This window comes from Mus musculus, chromosome 2 (genome assembly GCF_000001635.26).
Source record: "Mus musculus strain C57BL/6J chromosome 2, GRCm38.p6 C57BL/6J".
Lineage (NCBI taxonomy): Eukaryota > Metazoa > Chordata > Mammalia > Rodentia > Muridae > Mus > Mus musculus.
Genome location: NC_000068.7, coordinates 115,710,451 through 115,733,439, shown reverse-complemented (window position 1 = coordinate 115,733,439; position 22,989 = coordinate 115,710,451). Strand labels below are relative to the sequence as shown.

The following is a 22,989-nucleotide window of genomic DNA, read 5'->3' as shown; positions in this document are numbered from 1 at the left end:
TGTGTCTGCACCGTGACTAATACATTTATAAACACGCAATAAACATTTAACTGCGTCAACTTTCAAAACAGCTTTCACAAACAGAACCCAGCAGATCTGAAGTTCTTGTAAGATTCCGTAAAGCCCCTTCCCAGAAAGGGAGGGTTCTGCAGCTGGGGAAATGTAGCCCTTTCCTAACATAGCCTTTAGGTTCAGTCTGACTCACCAATTCCAACACTCATGTGCATTTTACAGGGAATGTGGACCCCAGACAGGCTGCCGAGTTCTAACACAATGGGAGGAGCCCAGAGTATTACAGTTACAGATGTGTCTTCTGATGTGAGGGAAACTGGAGATACAGCAGAAAGGAATGAAATTAGACACATAGATGATGCACAAGCATCAACTACAAATGGGTTTACACAAAACCTAAAATCACCACATTCTAGACCCATATATAATACACAAATGTTAGCTACAGATGAGTTTGAAGATCACACAAGACCTAAATCCACAACACTCCCAGAGGGAATCACGGGGGGGGGGGGGGGGTCAGGATGGGGTTAGGATTGGAGGTGGGGAGTGGCTCTCAAATAATGACTGACATTGGATGTGGCACCAGAAATGCAGGCGACAAGCATGACAGGGAGCTCAGGAGTTTCCCTACAGCTAGAAAATGACAAGGACAGACAGGTGGCCTTTACCCCAGGGAGCATCTGCCAAGCACACAGATCCACTCTACGGCCTGGCTCAGTCACAGACCAGAGAGCCCTGGGAGGTGGAAGAGCCTATGAGGGAAGGGGCCTACTGAAAAGGCAGCTAGGTCAAAGGAGTGTGCCCTTGAAGGACCTCTTGGAAACGGATCCTTTCCTAACTTTCTTTGCCTCTCAGCCTTCTCCGCCATATGCAGCTGCCATGCTGTTCTGTGCCATCCTAGGCTGAAAAATGACAGAGCCAAGTAGCCATGGTTTGAAACCTATACACCCAACATAAACCATGGGTCTTATTAAGTTGGCCACTTTCAGGGATTCTGTCATAGCGACCGAAAGCTGACTATCATACCTGGAAAGGGATTAATATCAAAAATGTCTTAGGAACTCCTATAATCTATCTAAAGTCAGAATAGTCTAATAAAAATTAGAGATGGAAAGGTGTGTGTGTGTGTGTGTGTGTGTGTGTGTGTGTTATGCCTATTGGGATCTAACTAACCCACCATGAAAGGCTCTCTCACCACTCAGAATCACACTAGGTAGTCTAAGATGGCTTTCATTGCTGGAAAGTACAAATCACTGTTGCGCACTATGGGGATAGTTGTTATTACACTAAACAAACCAAACCAAAACCAAGAAGTTGATGTGACCTCCCAAGCTCTTTACATTACGCAGATGGACATGTTGCCTTGCCAAAGCGGAAGTTGTAGATGTGGCTTCTTACTACTACATGGAAGGCACAGTACAGGATGACAACAGAAAAAAGTAGATGCAGTGCTTTGACATCCAGAGTCTCCAGAAACAGAATGAGTGGTACCTGATCTGGGAAGGAGGGAGGGACAGTGTAGCTACTCTGGGGGAAAGCCATGCTTTTTATGAAGTCAACTGCCTGTGATCTAGATTCTGAGTGAGTGTGCTCAGAAACACGGAGCAGAACTGGACAAGGAAATGCCTTCCATAAGTCACATTACCGAAAGCTCCTGGATTAAACGATAACATAACAAATAGTTTTACTAAGATATCTTAAGAGGCCCAAACTACTTATAGATGTTGGTGATTCCACCCTTAAAAAGAAAAAAGACACCTAAATAAGACAGTTTTCTTAGGAACACCTTATCAAGAAATTCTTGAAAGATAAAGGTGTAGGAGTTTAGAAATGTATGGTGGGATAAGTGAAGGCCAGTTATACATAGCTGAGAGAGGCAGTCTTCCTGCTGACTGCAGCTTGTCCAGTGGACCCTAAACTTACAAATCCCTCTGAGTATGAGCATATAAAACCTATTGTGAGATAGGAAGCTGAGGTCACTCCCATGAGGACGGCTCCATAGTGCTTATAATAAACTTCTGAGGTCACTGTGGGAACCCAGCACCATTTATGGCACTGTTTCAGTGTCCAAAGCATCCCATGTTCACTCCTGCTATCAGAGCAGTGAAAGTGATTCAGGCCCCTTGTAGCCATCATCCTGCATTAAGCGAAAATGACAGTCTCCTTTAAGAGACAATAAACAAACCTCACATCAGTATGGTGCAGCAGCAGTTAAAGTGGTACACAATCATCGAGGCTTTCTCCTGGAGTAAGAAGGGGACAGGAGAGGCAACTTGGGGCAGAATATATCTAGCTGGCTGAGTGCAAGCATGACTGGCAAGACAGAGTGCTGAGCGCTTTTGTCTCGGTGTTATGAAGGGATGGGGCGACCCACAGAGCATCTGCCAGTGTCAGTGTGGGGCAACTTCAGGAACTTCCCTCCGTGACTTCATGACAGGGCCTCCTTGAAGTGCAGTAATGAAAGCATTTCTCTCCATTTCCTCCCTTCTTTGGCTTGTGGCAGCAAAGAAGAAAGACTGCATCGTGTACGGGCTGATGAAAACTTGAATCGCTGTACACTGTCACCAGATCATTTGAAGGAGAGATGATAAATGCCCTCAAGTAAGCCCTGGGATGCTATATGTAAATCTGAGGTAAGAAGAGCCAATGAGGTCTGGGACAATATTAAGCCAGTTACCAGCAATGAAGCAATTATACGTGTGACTGAAGCAATCTATAATGACAGCTCTAACAGGCATGGGAGGGAGGGCAGGAGACCACTTGGGATATTCTGAACTATCTAGTGTCCTGAGACATGAGCGACCCAGTCCAGAGCTCCAGGGTCAGAAAGATGTGGAATTATAAACGGAGATCAAAGGATCGTATCATATAGCTTTCTGATTACAAGTGCCTCAGATCTTAGAAGTGCCTGGGAAAGGCATATCTTACAAGATGACTGATGGCAAGCAGCCACGCTGTAAGGTGCAGGCACGCTGAGCAGACATGAGGCAGAGGGGCATGAGTAAGAAATGAAGCATAAAACCTGCCGATCAAGTGATGCTAGCTAGCGTGGGTCAGGGTGCAAGTGTCTGAGCATATGCAGACACCAATAGTCTAAGAAAGTACTGTAGCCTTAAAATTCTGTGGTCTTGTTACTCAGGTTGTTTATTCTGTAGTTTATCCTCAAGAAACAAACAGGGATGTAAAAAGTGATTTAGTGAAGTGTTGGTCACCTGGGGGATGGTTCAGTCCTTAATGAGCTTGTCTTGCAAGTATGAGGACACTGGAACTTGTGGAAGGGTAAGGTGGTGCATGTCTGTAACTGAGCACTGGGGATGCAGATGCAGGGCAGTACCTGGGCATCCCCGTTCAGCCAGTCTAGACAGTCCATAAGTTCCAGATTCAGTGAGAGATCCTGTCTCAAAATACAATGTGGAGAAGAATCGAGGAAGACACCTGGTGTTGATCCCTGGTCTCCACAGACACGCACGCACACACACACACACACACACACACACACACACACACACACAGCCACATGTGCACACATATACATACACTCACAAATACAATGAACAGATGAAAATAAACAAGTGTAGGAGTAATAATAACAAATATCATTCACTAGGATCTTGTATTTTTCAAGAGAAAAAGCCTGAAGCCTGTTCTGGGTGTTGATGGAGGCTTCAGGTAGAGAAGAAGGGACACAGGAAAACAAAACAAAACAATAAAAAAAAACCCCACTACGCAACAGGTAAATGCATAACTTCACATAATGCCACACATTATCTTTCTTTGTCTATAAATTAACTCCAGAGATAAATCAAGAATTCTGAAGACTAGTGAAGAGAAAACAAATGCATATGTACAAGCTACTTTGTTTACACTTGTGTATACATTAACAGACAACTGGATAAATGAGTGTTGAGTGTCATGAAAACAGCTCTTTTAACTGCATATTAAAAGGGAGACACAGAATTATCATTAAAAGCCACATCACGGTACAGAAAATGTAGGAGCTACAGTTTTTTCCACGATAGCAGATTTCATATTCTAAGGCAGTGGTCACAATCCCTTTTGGGGTTAAAGCACCCTTTTACAGGGGTTGCCTAAGGCCATCCTGCATATCAGATATTTACATTATGATCTATAACAGTAGTAAAATTACAGTTATGAAGTAGCAATGTAAGAAATTTTAAAGTTGGGGGTCACATTATGAGTAACTGCATTAAAGGGTGAGAACATTAGGAAAACTGATAATCATTGCTCTAAAATAAGGCTCAGGTGAAGAAAGGTCCATCCCATCTATGGAGTTGAACCACCCAGTCATTCACAAAGGAGATGCCACTTTAAGAAGAAACGGATATTCATGCAGGTCACAGCCTGGCACTTGAGGCGCGTTTTCCTTTGTACACATGCAAGCACATGCAGGGGTTCTCTATCCATCTGGAGTCACCGCTGCACCTGAGTTCCCCAAGTTAACTACTCGGCCTTTCTTTCCTCTGCACCAATGGGCCTGTATCTTGTTGCTCCCATGACCCCGAGCCCATGGCTGCATCTGCAGCATGATGGAGGGCCTCTTCCGCTTGTGAAGTGAGCCTTGATAACATTGAGGCCCCAGGCCATGACATCACTATTCAAGTGGTCCAGATACGTGGACAACTGCTTGTACTGGGTGAAAGAACAACCGCCACTCTATCCTCTCTCCCTTCCAGATCAAAGCAAAGCCAAAACCATCCAGGAGACTTGCCTTGGAATAGGTTTCTAACCTTTCCAAGCTAGGCAACCTATCTAGGTAGGTCTTACAATACTTGGGAAGTTATGTTTTAAGGAATATTGAGAAATTGGAAATGATAATATGTTACACAATATTTGAAAAGAACCATGTCCCATGTGAAGGTAAAATACATACAGCAGAGCATTAGGAAATAGACCGAATACATAATTCCCTCCTCATAAAGCACTGATTCTGTAGTTCAAAATTTTAGAAATGTGTACGTGTGCGCTTGTGTATCTGGATGAATATGCCCAGGGTGTACAGCGCCCGCAGAGGCCAAGTAAGGGTGGCGGGTCCTCTGGAGCTGGAGTTAGAGGCAGTTGTGAGATGCACGTGTGGGTGCTAGGAACTGAACTCTGGTCCTCGGGAAGATCAGCCAGTGCTCTTAACAATTGCGTCACTTCTCTAGTCTCAGGATAATGATACACCACTCATGTGAAAGGGACTGCTGGGATGACAAGGGCTTCCTGGGAGGGATGGAGGAATGCCACCGTGAGAAAGTCACACGTCCTGGCTTGCCTGAACTCACTCTGACTTGTCTGTGTTGGTATCCACTCGAGTTTGTAGACATCGCCTCTGCTTGTCTTCCCTCGTCACATGAAGGATGGAACTGTGGCAGACTGAGGCCTTTCCCAAGGAAGGTGCTTTACCACGGACAGACACCTAAGCTTGCTTTTCTACAAGGCACAGAGTGACCCTAAAAACATAAGACTAGGAACTGAATGAAGAAGATGTGATTGCTGGCGTATCCATGCATTGCCTCACCTGTTAGCCACATGTCCCATGTCTCAATGCTTTGGGGTTGTAGGGTACGGGGGAAGGAGATAGCTTTAATCCTTAAACGCATTTTTTTTAAAGTTTGCTTTGGAGGTATTATGTCATTGCCTTATATAATCAGAGGAAGGACCTGCTTACAGAAGCCTCAGCCGCTAAACAATGATGTTGTACTTCTTTCTGACCAATAGCAAATGAGAAAGGCGTACACAGGGCATCCACTGGATTGTGGGATCAACTAAGTTGATATAAAATCAGCTAAGTTGGTATAAAATCTCGGTCAAGAGTTAATACCTAGTTGGGCACGGTAGCGTACACCCATAATCCCAGCACCTAGTATACAAGAAGACAGAAAGTTTATGACCAACCTGAGCTACACAGTGAGACCCTACCTCTAAAATTGAAAATCCTGAAAACAAATGAGACCAGTGAACGGTGGGCTGTGGCCATCCCACTGTATGGTCAGATTATCCCACATGCTAGTGACTGTGACTCACACCATCTCTCCACACGTGGGTCTCTGTCACCTTAACTGGTAGTGCCCTATGGAAAACAGCACAAATTTAAGGTGACAAAAGTGTGGTCGGTAGCTGTGAAGTGCATGGTGAGTACAGGACCCCGGCACTGCAGCCATCATGAAGTACCTGACCTGAGTGAGGTGGCTAGCTAGCATGGTTCACAAATTCATCGTCAGGTTCCAGCCTCTAGCTGTTCTCTGATTGTTCTAAATACTTGACAAACTGAAACCCTTTCACTTCCCGTCGAAATTGCCCCATCTCCCTGTCAGAGCTCCATGGGGGACTCCATTACTTTTCTGACTTCTCTCCCCTCCTGACAAGTCATTTAGCTGGCTTCTTGTTGTGAAGGCTGTCCATGTCAAATTAGCCAGGGCCCCTATTGTCCTTATTACCACTCGAAAAGCCATCATGAGTAATGCTATGGGGTCCCTCAGTTGTCATCGTTTGTCAGAAAGAAAGGGAGTGTGGTTACATATAGCTGACAGGTAATTTCAGTGTCTACAATTACCCCAATTAGTCTTGTCACAAACAATTCGATAAATGCACACCAATACAAACAGATAAACACACCAAGGTCTCTCACTATTAATGCTGTGTAATGGGCGAAGCAGTGATATGATGCTGCTTTTTATTTATTTATTTATTTAAAGCTATCCTCAGCTGTGAGCTGGCACTCGCTACCTGGTCAGCACAAATTGTACTATCTACTTTCATTAGCTCGTCACCACAAGGAAATCTGAAAGGCTGTGACAAAATTCATTTAGAGAGAGTGGGTGAGAGCAGACTGTTAGAACACCTGCTTTCGGCATGGATTCGAGGAAGGGTTCGTTTTTTCTCAATTCTGAGAAACCAAGGGCTTTCTCTCATGTTCACTTTGCATTAAGACCCCCAGCCTGTGAAACACAGTGGCAATGGGAAGTAGGAAAATTACATCCACACAAAAATTTGGAACATGATTTGGAGGGGAAAAAAAAATCAGCTGAATTTACCAGGTGGCAACTATCACCTGAAAACTTGGCAGATTTACATATAAGATTCTTGCTTTTCTCACTGAGGGACTTTTAGCATTTGAAAACAACATGACAGCCGACCACTATATAGACAGGTTCTGTGCTGGGGTCAGAGTTCTGTACTCCTTCAGGGTTTACAGGGATCCGAGCAGTGGTAGGGGACTTGATGAGTTTGGCTTCCAGGCTGTCACCAGTCTCTCGAGAACGAGCAAGTGTTAACCCCTAGCAACCCTCTTTGGTTCCAGGCTATTCAACCCCAGTGGAGCAGCATTAGGTCTGTTCTTGTGAGCCATGGAAATAAATGCACGAGGCTCACTAGCTGCAGCATCTGCTGCATCCTGTCTGTTTTCTGACCACAATCTTAAGTGATGGCTGAAAAACCCGGCACAAGAATATTGTTGGAGGAAATTGCTCTTGGCAACTATTTGTTCAGGCTCAAGATTTTCTTTCTTTTTATTTTATTTTATTTTTTTATTTTTTTAAACCAACACTAAGAACCCACCAGAAAATAGGCCAGGTCTCCCTAATGAGTAATCTATTTTAGCGCAGTCTTGTCTAGGCATGACAGTTTACTGAGAGGCTTGAAAAACTCGTAATTACCAGTGTTACAGGGCAATTAATGTATATTACACTGCACTACTCATGGCAGCAACTGTCATTTTCTCAATAAAAATGAGCACTCTTCAGCTAAAGGCGACATTAATTGGGACTTTAATGACTATGCAGAGAAGCTGAAGCCAAATATGAACAAAACAGCGATTCAATGAGCGACTTCAGAAACGAGAAAATTGTACTAAAATGAGATTAATTGCTGTTTAGAAAAAGGAAAGAACCTAAAAAGCTATTAAATTGCAGGGTTTGGGTGCCCGGGTGATGGTTGTGATGTTAATCTTGCATTCTCGCAGCAGGCAAATATTCACTAAATTCAGAGCCTTTTGACAGCAGGAAAAAAATCATGTATGCTTAACTTCAATCCATCAAAAATATATTTCAGCTTTTATCAGTGTTCTAAATACTTCTGCAATTTCAAAAATTACTGCTCCATTCCTTGGCTGTCATCATGCAAATGTGAACACTGTCAATATTGCTATGAAAAATTTCCCAGCTTCAAAAGGCCCACTTCAGTGATAAGAAAGGAAAGCCCGAAGATTAGAATTGCAAAACACACACTCCTAATATAACGGAAATCAAACAATAAGAACTTAATGTTTAAGTTGTGGAAACTGCTAAAATAGAAAATGATGGGGTGGGCCTTTTTTTTTTAATATAGAAAAGAAAATCAAAGAAAAATAATGATGAAATTCTTTCAAGGCTTGTAACTTTGTGCCTAATTAATCCTCAGCACTAATTAGGAGAGAATATCCCATCCTGGCTTCAGGTGCTGTAACTGTGACTACTGCACTCCCGCTCCTAAGCCTTCGCTCTGCTTCTCTGTCCCTTAAACGCCATCACATAGCGGCTTCTCTGTATAGCCTTTTCAAATATCCTGAGGACTGTGGATTCAGGCTGGAGTGCTTGAACATCGACTCATGAGAACGATACACATGCATGAGAACTGTGGAGTTGTGGACTCTGTAACTCTCCTTGTTTCCAACACCTGGCTTTTATCCTTCTATTTCTTTAAAAGGAGACTAGTAACTTAGTATTTGCCTTCTGAAGGAGTCTTTAGGAAAACTCCACAGTGGACAGCAAGGGAGTGGCCCCAGAAAACCTTGTCCACCTGTCTCACTGCTCTCGCTGGCTCAGAACCAATCTGTTTGTTCCTCATTTTACTGTTTGAAGACTCTTCTCATCCCCAACACGAACCACATCCACCTAAGGCCATGGTGGGTGAAGGGGGAACCTGCAGCTTCCAAATAAGTGACAGATATTGATTGACAAGCTAGTGGGGCCGGATGAGAGGATATGGGCATGGATGGGTCGTTCAATGTCAGACGCCTTGACCTTTACTGGCCAGCTGTCCTGCTCACTAGGAAACCACTGGACTTTGAATTGGAGCTCGGATGTGACCATCCACGTGAAACAGGCTGCTTTTAGAGCCAGGGTCTCTCTACCTTACCTGCTCTGCTTGTCCTGCAAACCTTCTTATATCTAGACTTTCAGATTAACAGCATAATTCTTCCTCAAGAGGCTAACAAATGTCCTTTATAGTCCCCGCTTTTTTGGAGGTGAAAAGAGACCTTTGTTATTCATTGTGCCATTTCAAAAACTAAGCTTCTCTCTTACCTCAAAAAACTACTTTATTTTAAAGACAAAAAAATTCACCAAGCTCCTCCAAAAAACCCTTTTAGGCAGAGTCCTTAGAGGAGACAGGTGCCTTTGGATAAATTGTCTTTAGTGACAAACTATTCACATACATTTTCTTTCTTTCTTTCTCTCTTTCTTTTCTTTTCTTTTTTTAAAAGAAGATGTCAATAGTTTGATTCTATTTTGTCTATGCAAATACCATTGATAAAAGTTTCAATGGACGTTTTTCAGGGCGTGGAAGAGTTCCAAACTAGGTAATGAAATGGCTCTCAGGAATAGGATACTAATTCACCCAACTTGCCAAGAATGATCTAACCCAGCAGGCAGACAAAGCGACCGCGAACCATCCACATGATCCTAGATAATCCTTTATACTGTATCTCTAGGATCTCATCCCCGGGCGCAGTTCACTGTGAGGCTCCATTTGGGGCTCCAGGTTTCCCATTTGCAAATGGGAGCAACTTTGTCATGCTAAATTGGAAGCCTGTGAACTGAGTGCAAGCACTTGGCAGACACAGGCTCCAGGAATGTTAACGACTGCATTGGAATAAACCTTTCAGGAGAGCTCGGAACAAGAATTTACTAGATACTGTTTGTTGTTCACTTGGTGGAATTCCTTACCCCTGGCCGTTGCCACACTGGTACCATGAGAAAAGGTGGCCCTGTAAGGCATGAGAAAAGGCTTGCATAAAAAGCAAGGAGCACAGCTGTCTCATTTTAACTCAACTCCATTTTAACCTCATTATTAATTTGCACAAATATCACAGGCCTCTCTTCCAAAATAGGTATCTGTGGTTCAGATTTCATATTGGGGGTTCTCTAAGACTGAGGTCCAGCACAATGCCAGTCAATCTCACAAGTGACAGGCCATGTTGAAGCTGGGAATAGTGACAAGTTACAGGCACTTAAAAAAAAAAAAAACCAATTCCAGGAGATTAGTAAGATGCGTTTTTAGATACATACACTCAAACATTATAAACTCAGTGAGAAGCCAAACTGGAATATCTCAAGTTTGGAAGATGAACAATATTTTGATGTGCCAAGGCTAATACATTATATGTTTCGAGTCTTACTATTAAGACCTGTAGCAACTGTTTTAAGAGATGAGTAGAAAGGAAACAAATGGTAAATGTTTATTCAGTCATACAGTTCTGAAAGAAAACAACTGCTAATTTGCATTAGCTTGGGATGCCTTAGCAGACAGCTTTTTAACAGCTATCACCTCGCAGCAGCCCAGGAAACAGAGAGTTCCCTCGCTCCCTTTCTACCTGTTCCTGAAATGTGAGCTTTAATTTATGTTTCCCACTAGCCACGGATACTCAGCAAGTTCAAAATCACTTCAAAATGGACCATGTCCTTTTCCAGGTAGTTTGTGGGAGAGAGACTCAACAGAAGGGGACAGAGCAGGCTCCCAGACTCTACCTTTCAATACAGAAAACAAGGTGCATTTTGGGTTAAGGGGAAGTTTTAAGGTTATGGGAGACTCCACTGTAGTGTAACTGGCAGGGTTATTTTGTATACATAAAAAGTTGACAGCCTATGTTGAGGGGTGATAGGATCTCAGCCATGTAAATGCAAGTAAATCTTATGTAAAGAGGAATACATTCTGATTTAGTTGTTAATTAACTTTTCTAACATTATAGGAGGAAGTAAAGGGACAGGAGAGGTTGGAAAGGGGCTCCCCCAAGGACTGCCTTGGTGCAAAGATGGGGCTCCTGTTGATGTCTCCATCATCTCAGGATTTTATGACTCAGAGAAACAGCAACAGGCTTTGTGTACAGACCATCTAACTTTAGGTAAAAGGGGAAGAAGAGAAAGTTCCAAAGAAAAGATGGCAACTAGATTAATAAACAGAACCAAGATGGGGGAGGGAGTTAGATGACAGTAACTGAGCAGAACATGGTGAATGTGATGCAAGGTGAGAGACAAGAAAGTCCCCCGTAGGTGAGGACCAGTGCTGCTGAGCATGGTGAGGTCAGGAGTGACATCAGGGTTTTTGCCTCCCTGTGGATCCTTTGTTCACCCTCTGGTCAATTATGCGGTATGAAAAGAGAAACATGCTTCACACACTAGCTTAGGATGGGGGAGTGTGAGCATATCTGTCTCCAAGGAAACCATGCATGAGAAGGGCCAGTAGCAGACTCTTTTTCCTGAGTTAAATGTTTACTCAAAGTATAGGTGAAAGCTTGTAATTCCAACCAAAGCCAAATATGACAAAAGCCACCACAGGGTGATTTCTGATATACAGATAATTCCACCCCATTATCTCCACAACCCTGTCTGTCTGTCCTTCCTTCCTTCCTTCCTTCCTTCCTTCCTTCCTTCCTTCCTTCCTTCCTTCCTTCCTTCCTTCCTCTTTTCTCCCTGAGACTATGTAGCCATGGCTGGTCTGGGACTTGCTATATAGATCAGGTCTTGAACTCACAGAAATCCCCCTGCCTCTGCCTCCCTAGTGCTGGATGTGTGTGCCATCAACCCAACACTCCCCTCCCCCCTCTTTGGACACACCAAACTTACAAAAAATGAACTTAATGTGTATTTTCGTAGGCTTTCTGAGTTAGAACCTTTTCTATGTATGGCTTGATTCCATCTTAGTAGGAAAATAATAATTTCACTGTCTGCTGCAAAGTCAGGGAAGGCTAGGAACATCAAGACCTGAAGACCTTTTGCTGGCATCCCCAAGCTGGAATAAAAACAAAGGCTGAACACACCCAATCACAAAGCTCTAAAACTCCACATTTCTTGAGCGCCCCAGAGTTTGGATCAGGATTGGGATAGTTCAGTTTGGTAAAAATCTTAAAATAGACAAAAACCAAGCAAACCTTTTATCATTTATACTGATGGGCCAAAGCACGTTAAACCAGCATTTAATGTAAACTTACCTTCTTGCCTTGGGATTCATATCAGGATCTTAACTCCCATTGCTGCCTATTTTTATGAGCCCTGAACCCCTCCCAGTTGTATATTTATATACATGCTCTCTACTGACATTAAGCCATTCTATGCAAAATAACGCAGAGCACACTGGGAAACAAACCAACTTTAGACTCCTCTCCCAGCGTAGTACAGGGAGCACCTTGAGGAACACTGTTTTCAGGACTTCCCAAGCATTCCCATGGTGGTGAGGAGTTAACTGAGCTCACTGGGCTCCATCTACCTATTTAAAAACTGTCAGCGTTCTGTTTGTTTGTCTGTTCATGCTTTTGTTAATAAGAATGCAAGGAAGAGGGGCTGGAGAGATGACTCAGTGGTTAAGAGCACTGACTGCTCTTCCAGATGTCCAGAGTTCAATTCCCAGCAACCACATGGTGGCTCACAACCATCTGTAATGAGGTCTGATGCTTTCTTCTGGTGTGTCTGAAGGGAGCAATGGTGGTGTACTCATATGCATAAAATAAAATAAATTAAAAAGAATACAAGGAGGAAGTTTTGTGATGGTGAAAGACCCACAACATGAGGACTCCCCTGCGTTTCTGACTCAGGAGAGGTGACACCCCCAAATCACTCACGAGAAACGGTCTTGTTGCAAACTGCAAGAGGACTTTATTCAAGAGCGCTCTTGGGCCCACAGTCATACACCACATAGAAGACCTTGGCGCCCCAAGTAGCTGGGTAAGGGGGTATTTAAAGGAAAAAAATCACAACTCAAGAAGGTGGGGAGGACATTATTGGAAAATACCGAAAATACCAGTTAATAGTCACAAGGAAGTGCAAAGTCACAAGAGTCACAAGGAATACCTGGTAATTGTGCGGGTTATTTCTCAAGACAGTTTCTAAGAGCCCCTAACAATAGCATATTTGCATAGCGGGTTCCAGCAATGGTCAGGGTGGGTCAGGGTGACTTTCTTTGAATGAACACTCCTTGAACCCAGGAAGCTGGTGGGTGGAGGAATGTCGATATCTGTTTTCTGATTAGCATACCTTGGAGCATTGAGTCATAGAGGTCACATTCTCAAGCCTGGGCCTAAAAGTCTAGAATTTTGCTTTTACGTTACATTTTTTCAATGGAAACAAATATGCAAAACTAAGATGGATGTTTGAGTATTTACTATTCTCAAAAGGTCTAAAGCTTTTTCTCATCTTATCTATGAATTTTTCTCTTTTTTTTGTGTGGTCCATGCAATTGGCCCCGGATCTCTAATTTCTGGCTTCTATGACTTTTCTTAACAATTTCCTAGGTCCCTGTTTCCTGTTCACAAGTTGAGTGTGAAGCTGAGACTCTTGGACACTATAGCTGATAGTGTTAGTAAGTTTGGAACTGGTGTAGTTGGGAAGCTGAAACAGGAAGTGATTTTTCAGTTGGTCTGTCCAGGAACAAGAAGAGCTGATCACAGCACGTGACCACCTCAGAGGTCCTCCTGTATCCCTCAGGCAGCACTCACAGTCATCCCTGGATGCCAGGCACATGGTCATTGCTAAGCAACAGTTTTGTTTAACAGTAAGTGAAGGAATCCTGACTTTGGTATGAAAGAATTAATCTTGAACAGATCACATTTTCTTTCCCAGTCTTGGCTTTTCTGACCCATTTAAAAATGCGTCCACTTCCTGAGAGGGATGGTTAGCCTCAATCGCATTCAGGAACGTGAAAGTGCCTTACAAATGTAGTATAACTCAGCTGTTGCTACCAGCAAATATGACAGTTCACTGTTCAAGTGAGAGAGGAAAGCTCCTCATGGTCTCGAGATGATCCCATGAGAAGCACTTAAAATCCACTTCCCTACCAATGGGTCACACCCACTGGTCTCAGCTCTTGTTGGTTACTAATATGATTTGTGTGCTGGGCTGTCTCCTATCTCCACCCTCAGCCCCTTACTCCAGGCTGCATACTGTCTGGGCTCTTGCTCCTCTTGAAGATGAGAGAAGCACTCAGGTGGGAGGCTGGGGGCGGGGTGGGGGTCTCATCCTGTGGAAGTACAGTGCATCTGCAGAAGCTACAGTGTGTCCTTTGAGAGACACAATTCTGCCAAGGTGGTCCTGGGGGTACCTCACTCTTATTTCTAGTTCCCATGCCTGACATCTATACACCCACATCTCCTATCTTCTCACCTCTCCTGTATTAGTGCCCTGATGAAAAGACCAAAGGTATACTCAAAATGGAGAAAATTAGAGGAAAGAAGGAAGGCCTGAACACACACACATTCTATAGTTATAGATAAATGAATATATATCTTCTATTTCTCTATTATCTATGTATCCATCTATCTTCTTTCTACATATACATATATTTCTGTAATAACTATCTATCTATCCATCCATCCCCTCTCCTTCTGGTCAAGCACTGAAGTAACTGCTTGCCTGATCGCAATGCTCAAGCCTGGTAAGTGGAGAGCCCAGTTCAGACAGAGCCATTCCAAAGACTTCACGAGACACCATTTGTGCAATGTAGGATGGCTGACTTTCTGGACAGCTAGCCTCTTTGAGAATCTTACAAGGATTCGGACTTTTGAAAGCTCAATGAGCTGCGGTAGCACCTGTTCCCATGGGAAATGGCAGAAGGCATTGTAGGTGAGATTGTTTTAGGTCAGTAGGGCAATATAAACATACTGTTTACTTCTGTCGTATGGTTTGTCTTAATCACAAACTAAAAATTCATTTAGAATACTGTATACAACGTCATGTTTATATTGGGATTGCATGTTGCTTGAAATCGTATACATTAAAATTAAGAACAGAAATCTAAGTTAATGGTCAAAGACAACCAATAACAAAACAACTAAATTAGAGTTGTCAAACATCATTTAATATGTATACTTCTTTTCCTTTTCTTTTGGACCAATAATTATTAAAACTAGAATGATATGAGTGTTTACGACTTCCTCTGGAAAAACCTGCTCAGAGCATTTATTTCAGGCTGAGAAAACTCCCTGGCTATCTCCATGCAATGGCCTAGTGACTTTATATCCTTCTGTCAAACCTCAGCAGTTTTATTTGTCATGATACATGCTAGTGAAGGTTGGAGGTTAAAGTTGATAGGAGGGGCAACAGGAAAATCTACTCCTTTAACATATCGGGTCTGTAGGCAGTCTGTGAACTTTAAAAGTCTGTGGCTGATGATGCTTTTTAAAAGACAGATCTTCAAATCAGAGGTCAGCAAGATCCGGTAAAAAAAAAACAACAACAACAACAAAAAACAAAAAAAACCCTTCTACTCTGAAATAATCCCCAAATGTTAAGAAAAATAGTTATTTATATCCGAAGCTAAACAAAAGTCTGAGATGTAGGGAAAGTAAAATTGCTAAGCCTTAATTTTCTTCATGGTTCCTCAGAGAACTAGCTGATGTAAGGGGAAGGGGTATAAAGGAAAAATGCAACTAGAAACTAAAAGCGCATGCAGGGCAGAGTTCAAAAGCAGGGCCACTGGGCAAGGAGGCATGCTATCCAAACACTGGCTTCTGCTCTCGACAGAGAATGCTACATCACAGCAGATGCTAAAGTATGAGCTCAAAGCCAGCGATTCCTGCAAAACTCCCTCACTGCTAACCAAGCCTGCCTCAACTCCGCATACACTGCTTTACTTATGGCCACTCCCAGTCCTGGTATCTTTGGTTATCTTTTGCCTAATGTGTATATATATTTAAACATACTCATGTTCATACGAAACTAAATTCACTCATTTCACAGAGAGGGGTATATGCATGAGGGAACAAAAAGGAGTCAAATGGATCCTAATCATTAAAAAAAATAAAATCTGGTTCTTAAAGAACTTTTTATATCAAAGTGGTAGGAAGCAGTTATACAACACCAAATAGTTATACAATTAAAACAATTCCTCTTACAAGGATAAACTCAGGTTCAACACTAAGTGTCTTAAAGCTTACTCAAAACATTTTATATGTATATATACTCTTGGCTCTTTTTCACTCTTGGCTACCTAGACAAAGACTGTGAGTCTCTGACATACTTTTTAAAATTCCCTGCTTTATTTTAATGGTAGAACTTGTACACCTTTTTAAGAAAGTAAAGATAGTGACCTTTATGAATGAATGGCAGAACACACAACTTTTGGGAAAGATCCTAACAAAACAATCTGGAGTAAATGAAAACTTAGGACAGCCAAACCAACATAATGGCTGCTCTTTACTGTACAACTCTGGTAGCCGCACATAAAAGCTTTAAATATAACTGTACCAGGGCAGTGAGACAGCTGAGTGAGTAAAGGTGCTGGCTGTCCAAGCCAGGGCACTTGAGTTTGATTCTCAAAGGTGGAAGGAAAGAAGTGTTCTCTGATCTCCACGTGTGTTCTGCCAAAATCCCATGCCACCGCCTCCATATACCAATTGCACAGTTAGATATCTTGGGTGCTCTTAACTTTTGTCTAGACACATAATAAACACTTTCCAAATACTGCACTTGCTTAAGCTAAATGTGTTTTTATTACAAAACACACACACACAGACACAGACACACACACACACACAAATAAAAACCCTAAATGCTTAATAACAAGAGTTGGGAAGTAAGAAAATGTTCCCATTCCATAGATAGATTTCATCAAAAGCTCCTGAGAACACTGCTTTGCTTCTCCTTTCAGGACTTTCCAGACACACACGGATATGGATGTGTGTGTGTGCAAATGTATTCATATTCACTGAGCAGGTGACAGGCACTTTTGGGTTGGTCTGTTTCTATCTGACATAGATGAAAAGAACTCAGTAGTCCAGATGGCAGAAGCCTCTGCACGCTAGCTTAAGTACCAAACAGGGAGCGTGACCCAAACAGTAGTCAGTGCTCTAACCCTATTGCTCCTACAATCATGCACCACTGTTGAGCCCAGAGGTAGCAGAGCTGAAAAGGACTAGCTATGCCCTTAGTTCCAGTGCTTCTTTTTCCCATCTTCCCTCAACTCTTTTTCTCTTCTCCTTTTTATATTGAATAACAGTATGTTGGATCCCAAAGGCCTATGTAAATGCCAGGTGAGCCTAGTGGTTCTAGCTTGGGGAGGTGGAGACAGGGCATCCCCAGAGCAAGCTAGCTCATGGGACAGGCCATATTGATGCTCTGTGTGCAAGTGAGAAACCCTGCATCAGTGCATAAACTGGGAAAAGCAAGTGAGCCCAATTCCCAGCAGGAACCTCTTGGATGAGCACCCACATACAAACATGCACACCATACACACATCAGGGGGCAAAAGATAGAACTCAGAAGTTCAAATCAGCTAAAAGTATGTATAGGATATTTGTGCATATTTCTTTGATTCAAAAATTTGTAGTGAGCAGCATACTTAAAAAAAAGTTAACCAGTTAATTTTATAGTTCATACACACTAACCACGAACATGTAAAAACAATGCCTTTGTAATTCTTAGAGTTTTTTGAAGATCTTTTAATTTATGCATATGGATGCATGTATCTGTGTGTATGCACATGGGTGTTGATGCTTGCAGAGGCCAGAGGCAGGGGATCCCCTAGAGCAAGCAGGAGTTACAGGTGGTTGTGAGCAGCTCCGTGTGAGTACTGTACTCTCGTTCTCAGAGAAGGCAGGAAGCTTCTTAACGCCAGAGCCAGCCTTCCAGCTCCACCATTTATAACTGTTGTAGGCCCACAACTTGTTTCAGAACAGTCCTTCTGAAGGCTTCACAGACCTGTCCTCTGGAGCAATTTGCAGTGGGGCCAGCAATTCTAAGAAGGGGATGGTTGCTTAACACAACAAAGGACCCAGAACTAGATTCCTCAGATTGTAACGTTTATGGAGGTTGAGTAAATTCTTAAGCAAATTTAAAAGACACAAAGAGCTCACCTAGCCAGCATCCTGTTTTCTACAATTCAGAATTTATCACCAACTGGGTGTTTAATGGAGAGCAAGGATAAATTTACTTATCATTTATAGTGCCTTAGCTACAAGATGATAATAAACCAAATACTTAAGTATTAAGCATTTATAAATATTTTAGTTGTGAAAGTGAATCACTCTGCTTTTACACATGCTTGAGAAATAGCAATCTTTCCCCATTTATTTTACTACAATCCATTAGAAAACTCTGGTGTTTCAATTGTATACATATTGGCTAATCTGAGAGATTTGTGGATTATGATGTGGTCAGACTCTGAAGAATACAGATAGAATGCAATCATGTATTTACCCTTTCTACTTGATGACTAAAGAATATATGTAAAAGTATGAACAGTGCTTAGCTCTCTGGGATGTAGGACGCTAGACATGGCTGCGTTCAGGACAGTGTGCATGTCTTAGAAAATCTTCACCCTATAGGTATGTCCTACAGCCAAAATATCAAGTTGCTTATGACTAAGCAATATATATGGTGGCCATATACTTAAGGCCATTAGCCTCCATTCTAAACTTTCAAAGTTAAAGAGACTGAATAAGAAGTATAAAGGGATCCAACTCAATTCAGTAGAATGAAATGACTGAAATTCAACTCAGATACTTCCTCAAACTTGCTGTGCCACAGTATGACAGAAAGCTGTTCCCAGCTCTCTTTACTATGTTTTCAGAATATTCCTTAGTGGTCTTAGTTAGGATTTCTATTGCTGTGATGAAAAACTGAGGCCAAAGCAACTTGGGAGGAAAGGGTTTATTTGGCTTATAGGTTCATACTGATAGTCCATTCCTGAAGGAAGTTAGAACAGGGACTCAAACAGGGCAGGAACTTGGATGCAGGAGCCGATGCAGAGGCACAGAGGAGTGCTGCTTATGGGCTTATTCCTCCTGGCTGGCTCAGCCTACTAGAGGATTAATTTGAGATACAGAGAAATAAAATTCTTAATACTACAGATTTAAAAGGTTTGGTCATTCTGGGACTGTCTTACTTCCAGGTCCGAATCCTTGAACTGACAAGGTGCTGCTCATGCAGAAGTATTCCTTGCTTTCAGGGTCAATACAGAGCACTCCTTTATGTCACCTGCCTAGCTCCTGCATGTACCCCATTTGGAATTCTGTGATCAAAGGGAATGTATTATGCTCCTTGTCCACCTGACTTAATGTTTGAGCCCAAACCCCAAGACCTTGAACAAGTGAGGTGAGCCCTATAGCACTGACCCACAGCTGCAGCCTATCCAAGCTCTTTAGTTATGAGAGTTAAGATAGCAAGTTAAGATGACCAAATAGATGAGTCAGCTCCTTGCAGACAGCTTAACCCAGCCTACCCTTCCCTCATCCATGGCCCACCCACCACTGATTATTTTTTCTTTCCTGTCAGTATTCTACTCATGAGTCCTCAACAGGTGTTATGAAAGAGAAGGTTGAGAACTGTCAGGCTGAATAGAGATAAACATGCTTCATTTATACAGACTTCTCAGGTCCTTAGTACTCTACTGCAGTGGACAATATTTCCCTTAATTATTTGACTGCCCACCTTTCTTTGGGAAGCATTTTTTGAGACCACAGTAGTCACTGATGCTCTTATCCAAGCAAGCTCATTTCACATAGAATACAAAATTTCAATTTTTTGTTACATACTGTTCTTTGTAGTAATTATAACATTTTAGATGGGATTCAAGTGGAATAGAGAAGAGTAAGACAACATGATATGGGGTTAGAAAATAAAAATTTCCATGTTATTGGATATGATACATTTAACAATCAAAATTGAAATAAAAAGGCACATACTTACTTGCAGTTGGAACCAAGACACTGTTTCCCCCTTTGCTTTAACTTCTAACATTTGGAATATTTGTGCAGTGAACTTCAAAGCTGTGAATCCTGCCAGTCACAGCTAAGATGTTCCCCAGCATGCTTCTTTTATGGCATCTCATCAACTAATCACAATACAATCTTACACTTACCAACAATAACAGTAGTTACTTCTATTCAAGTTTCTCCATGAAACTTCGGTCTGTTTGCTACAGTATAAGAATGAAGGGGCAGCCTGTCTTAAATTCTCCAAACTACAAAATTCAAAGATCAATGACTGATCCCATGGTACACAACATCAGAGTTGTGATATGCCTTCTAAGCAGGAGAAATTTGGGGAATGTAAAATGTTGGAAAACGACCAAGTTGTGACATTAACATTGGCACACTTCTACTTTTGAAAATTGCATTGTGCTGGCTAAAAGTAAACCATTCCCTTCAACCCACAGCCATCCAGGAAGGCCTATTACCTGCTAGGCACTGTTCTCATTTTGGGAGTATAGCAGGAAACAAATCAGATGAAAGTTTCCACTGCTGTGGAGTTTCATTCTAGTTGAACAAATCAAATCTAACATTAGGAGATGAAAAGGCTTATATAGAAAGACCAAATTGAGAAGACAGGTGGAGGCTGGGGAAGGAGGGCCAAGGTGGACCTAAGAAGCTGACACTGAACCCGCCTTTCCCTAGTGATCATAGACACACTTAGGGAAAGTTGTTTATGATAAAGGGCTTGGGGTAACAATGAATGTGCCTGATTTCAGGAGCAACAAGAATGCCAGAATAGTAGGTACGAAGGGAGCGAGGGGGATCATGGGAAGAGACATGGTTAGGGCTATGAAGCTGAAAGTATGCAGGATATAAAGCCTGGTGCTGGCTCCTACTCTGGGTCTGTAAATGTTTAGGTAGAGGACAAAGATGATCTGACTTCTATTCAATAATCTGAATGCGATGTTGAAAACAGACTGAAGGAACAGGAGTAGAAGAAAGGAGACCAGCTAGGAGTTACTGCAGTAATCCAAATAGACGATGGTAGCCTGGGCTGAGTGGTAGTAGGGGAGATAATGAACAGCTGGATTACATTTCTCCTTCTCCTTCTTTTTCTTCTTCTTCTTCTTCTTCTTTTTCTCCTTCTCCTTCTCCTCCTCCCTCCTCCCTCCTCTTCCTCCTCCTCCTTTTCCTTCTTCAAACAACCACTCCCAGTGAAGGAGAGGATTGTGAAATGAGCCAGCTAGGAAGTTTATGGCAGTAGACACAGAGTAGAGCACAGATAGAGCGGAAGCCACTGGAGTACAACATGGAACCTGCACCAACCACGTCTCATTATCATCTACCAACTAACAATAGTGCCTGCTTATGGAGAAGCCAGCCCTAAGTTTTCAGAATACAATAAGACATCAGATATAGTCTTTAAATTTTAAAGTTGATCATATAATATGCATATATATATGCACATATGTATGTCTCTGGTAATTTTAGTGATTTAGGAAAATTAATCTCAAATAAAAATGATTTAAAATGGTTAAAAATGTGATCTAAGTATATATTAAGATAAGCATATTTAAAATAATTGATATGATAGAATCATAATATGGAAATCCTTACTTAAAATGTCTCAGCATAGTCTACCAATTAGAAATAATATGTGTATTACTATGCAAAGATCAACGTTAAATTTTAAAAGTATAGTAAAACTACATATCTTTGGTAATTTTAGTGATTAATGCCTTAATTAAGAGATGGGGTGCATGGAGACATATGCAATAAACTGACATAATTCATCACATTGGAATGAATCACATGATGAATGCATATGTGTAGTATGAATTATACAGCACACATGCAAATCACATACTCATTATCACACACAGGCATTCTTTTTTCTACAGCCCAAACATTACAAATCTCCTAGTGGTCCTCAATCTACTATGAGACGCTTTCAAAACAAAGCCGCTCACAGGGTCTCTTGCAGATCAGTAGTTTAAAAGAAGAAAGTCAAATGCCTGGCTAGGGGGAGCAGACATTTTTAGTGCCTACATCTGTATCTGAGCTAAGCTGGAAATAAGTCCTTTATAACGTGTGTCTGTTGTCTCATAGTGTCACTTTAAATGAAAGTCCTGGCACTAGGGATTGTAATAAGGCCTCCAATAGCTACAATGCCAAATCAACCTTTATTTATTTATTTATTTATTTATTTATTTACTTACTTATTTACTTACTTACTGATCATTGGCTGCTAATAACACTGGTCCACAAATAGTTTCTCACAAAGAAGTAATTACTTAAATACACAATCCTCTGGGACTGATTCGTCTTTGAATGAAATGTCCTAAAAAAGAGAGCAACTTAAACAGGATAATATTTAGGGCTTAAATACTGACATATGCCAGAGTGGAAGGGGCAGCCTGACTTCCTGAGCCTTGACAGGGCAGGGCAGGGCAGACTGCAGGGAGATGTAAGCTCCAGAGACAAACACCAGGCTTGGGCTATGTATGAGCAACTACTTCCCACACAGTCACCTTTTCCTTCTCCTGCTAAACAGGACTAAAAGGTATGTATTGATTAGGCCCGTGGACTGAACTCAGAGGACAATAAGTGAGCTTTGAAAAGAAAAATACAAAACGTCTATGTAACTAAAGACTGATAAAAGCACCGTATGAGTCTCACCCAACCCCTTAACGGGATAGCAAGATGAAATTTATAACATTTCAAAGATTTCTTGAAAATTTCAAACTCATTTTATCTTTTAATTAACCCTATTTCCCCAGAAAGGCCTTTAAGGCTGTCTACAAATGCCATTAATTTTCTTACTGCTGAGAGTATTTGAAACTACACCTAGTGCCGTTTTCATCTGTTAGAAAGATCATGTTGAAGCGTCCGCCTTTCCTGGTGTAGTCACCGCTTCCCCCAGTTGTGGCAGGAGCACACTGCTGAGATCCCAAGCTTGAGATGGTTTTGACTGCTGTGGTCATGCAGACAAGTAATCTGAAGTTCCCCTGGTCATGGACCGGAAAAGTCACAATGAAGTTCCTTCCAGTGCAAGGACTAATATGGAGCTGTAGGTTGAAATAGGTGTTCGTGTT

At 42.0% G+C, this 22,989-nt stretch overlaps 1 protein-coding gene across 7 annotated transcripts in view; it reads right to left on the bottom strand.

Annotated features, from left to right (window-relative positions):
• BC052040 (cDNA sequence BC052040) overlaps window positions 1-22,989 on the bottom strand; it is a 197,868-nt gene that overhangs the window by 45,335 nt on the left and 129,544 nt on the right. Inside the window, exon 12 of one of the 7 annotated variants that reach the window (XM_017319081.2) lies at window positions 1-22,989. This exon is cut by the window's left edge and continues 21,840 nt beyond it. The exons of the other annotated variants lie outside the window; for them this stretch is intronic. Within the exon in view, the coding sequence (XP_017174570.1) occupies window positions 22,952-22,989 (38 nt within the window). The 3' untranslated portion in view covers window positions 1-22,951. 7 annotated transcript variants of the gene reach the window in all.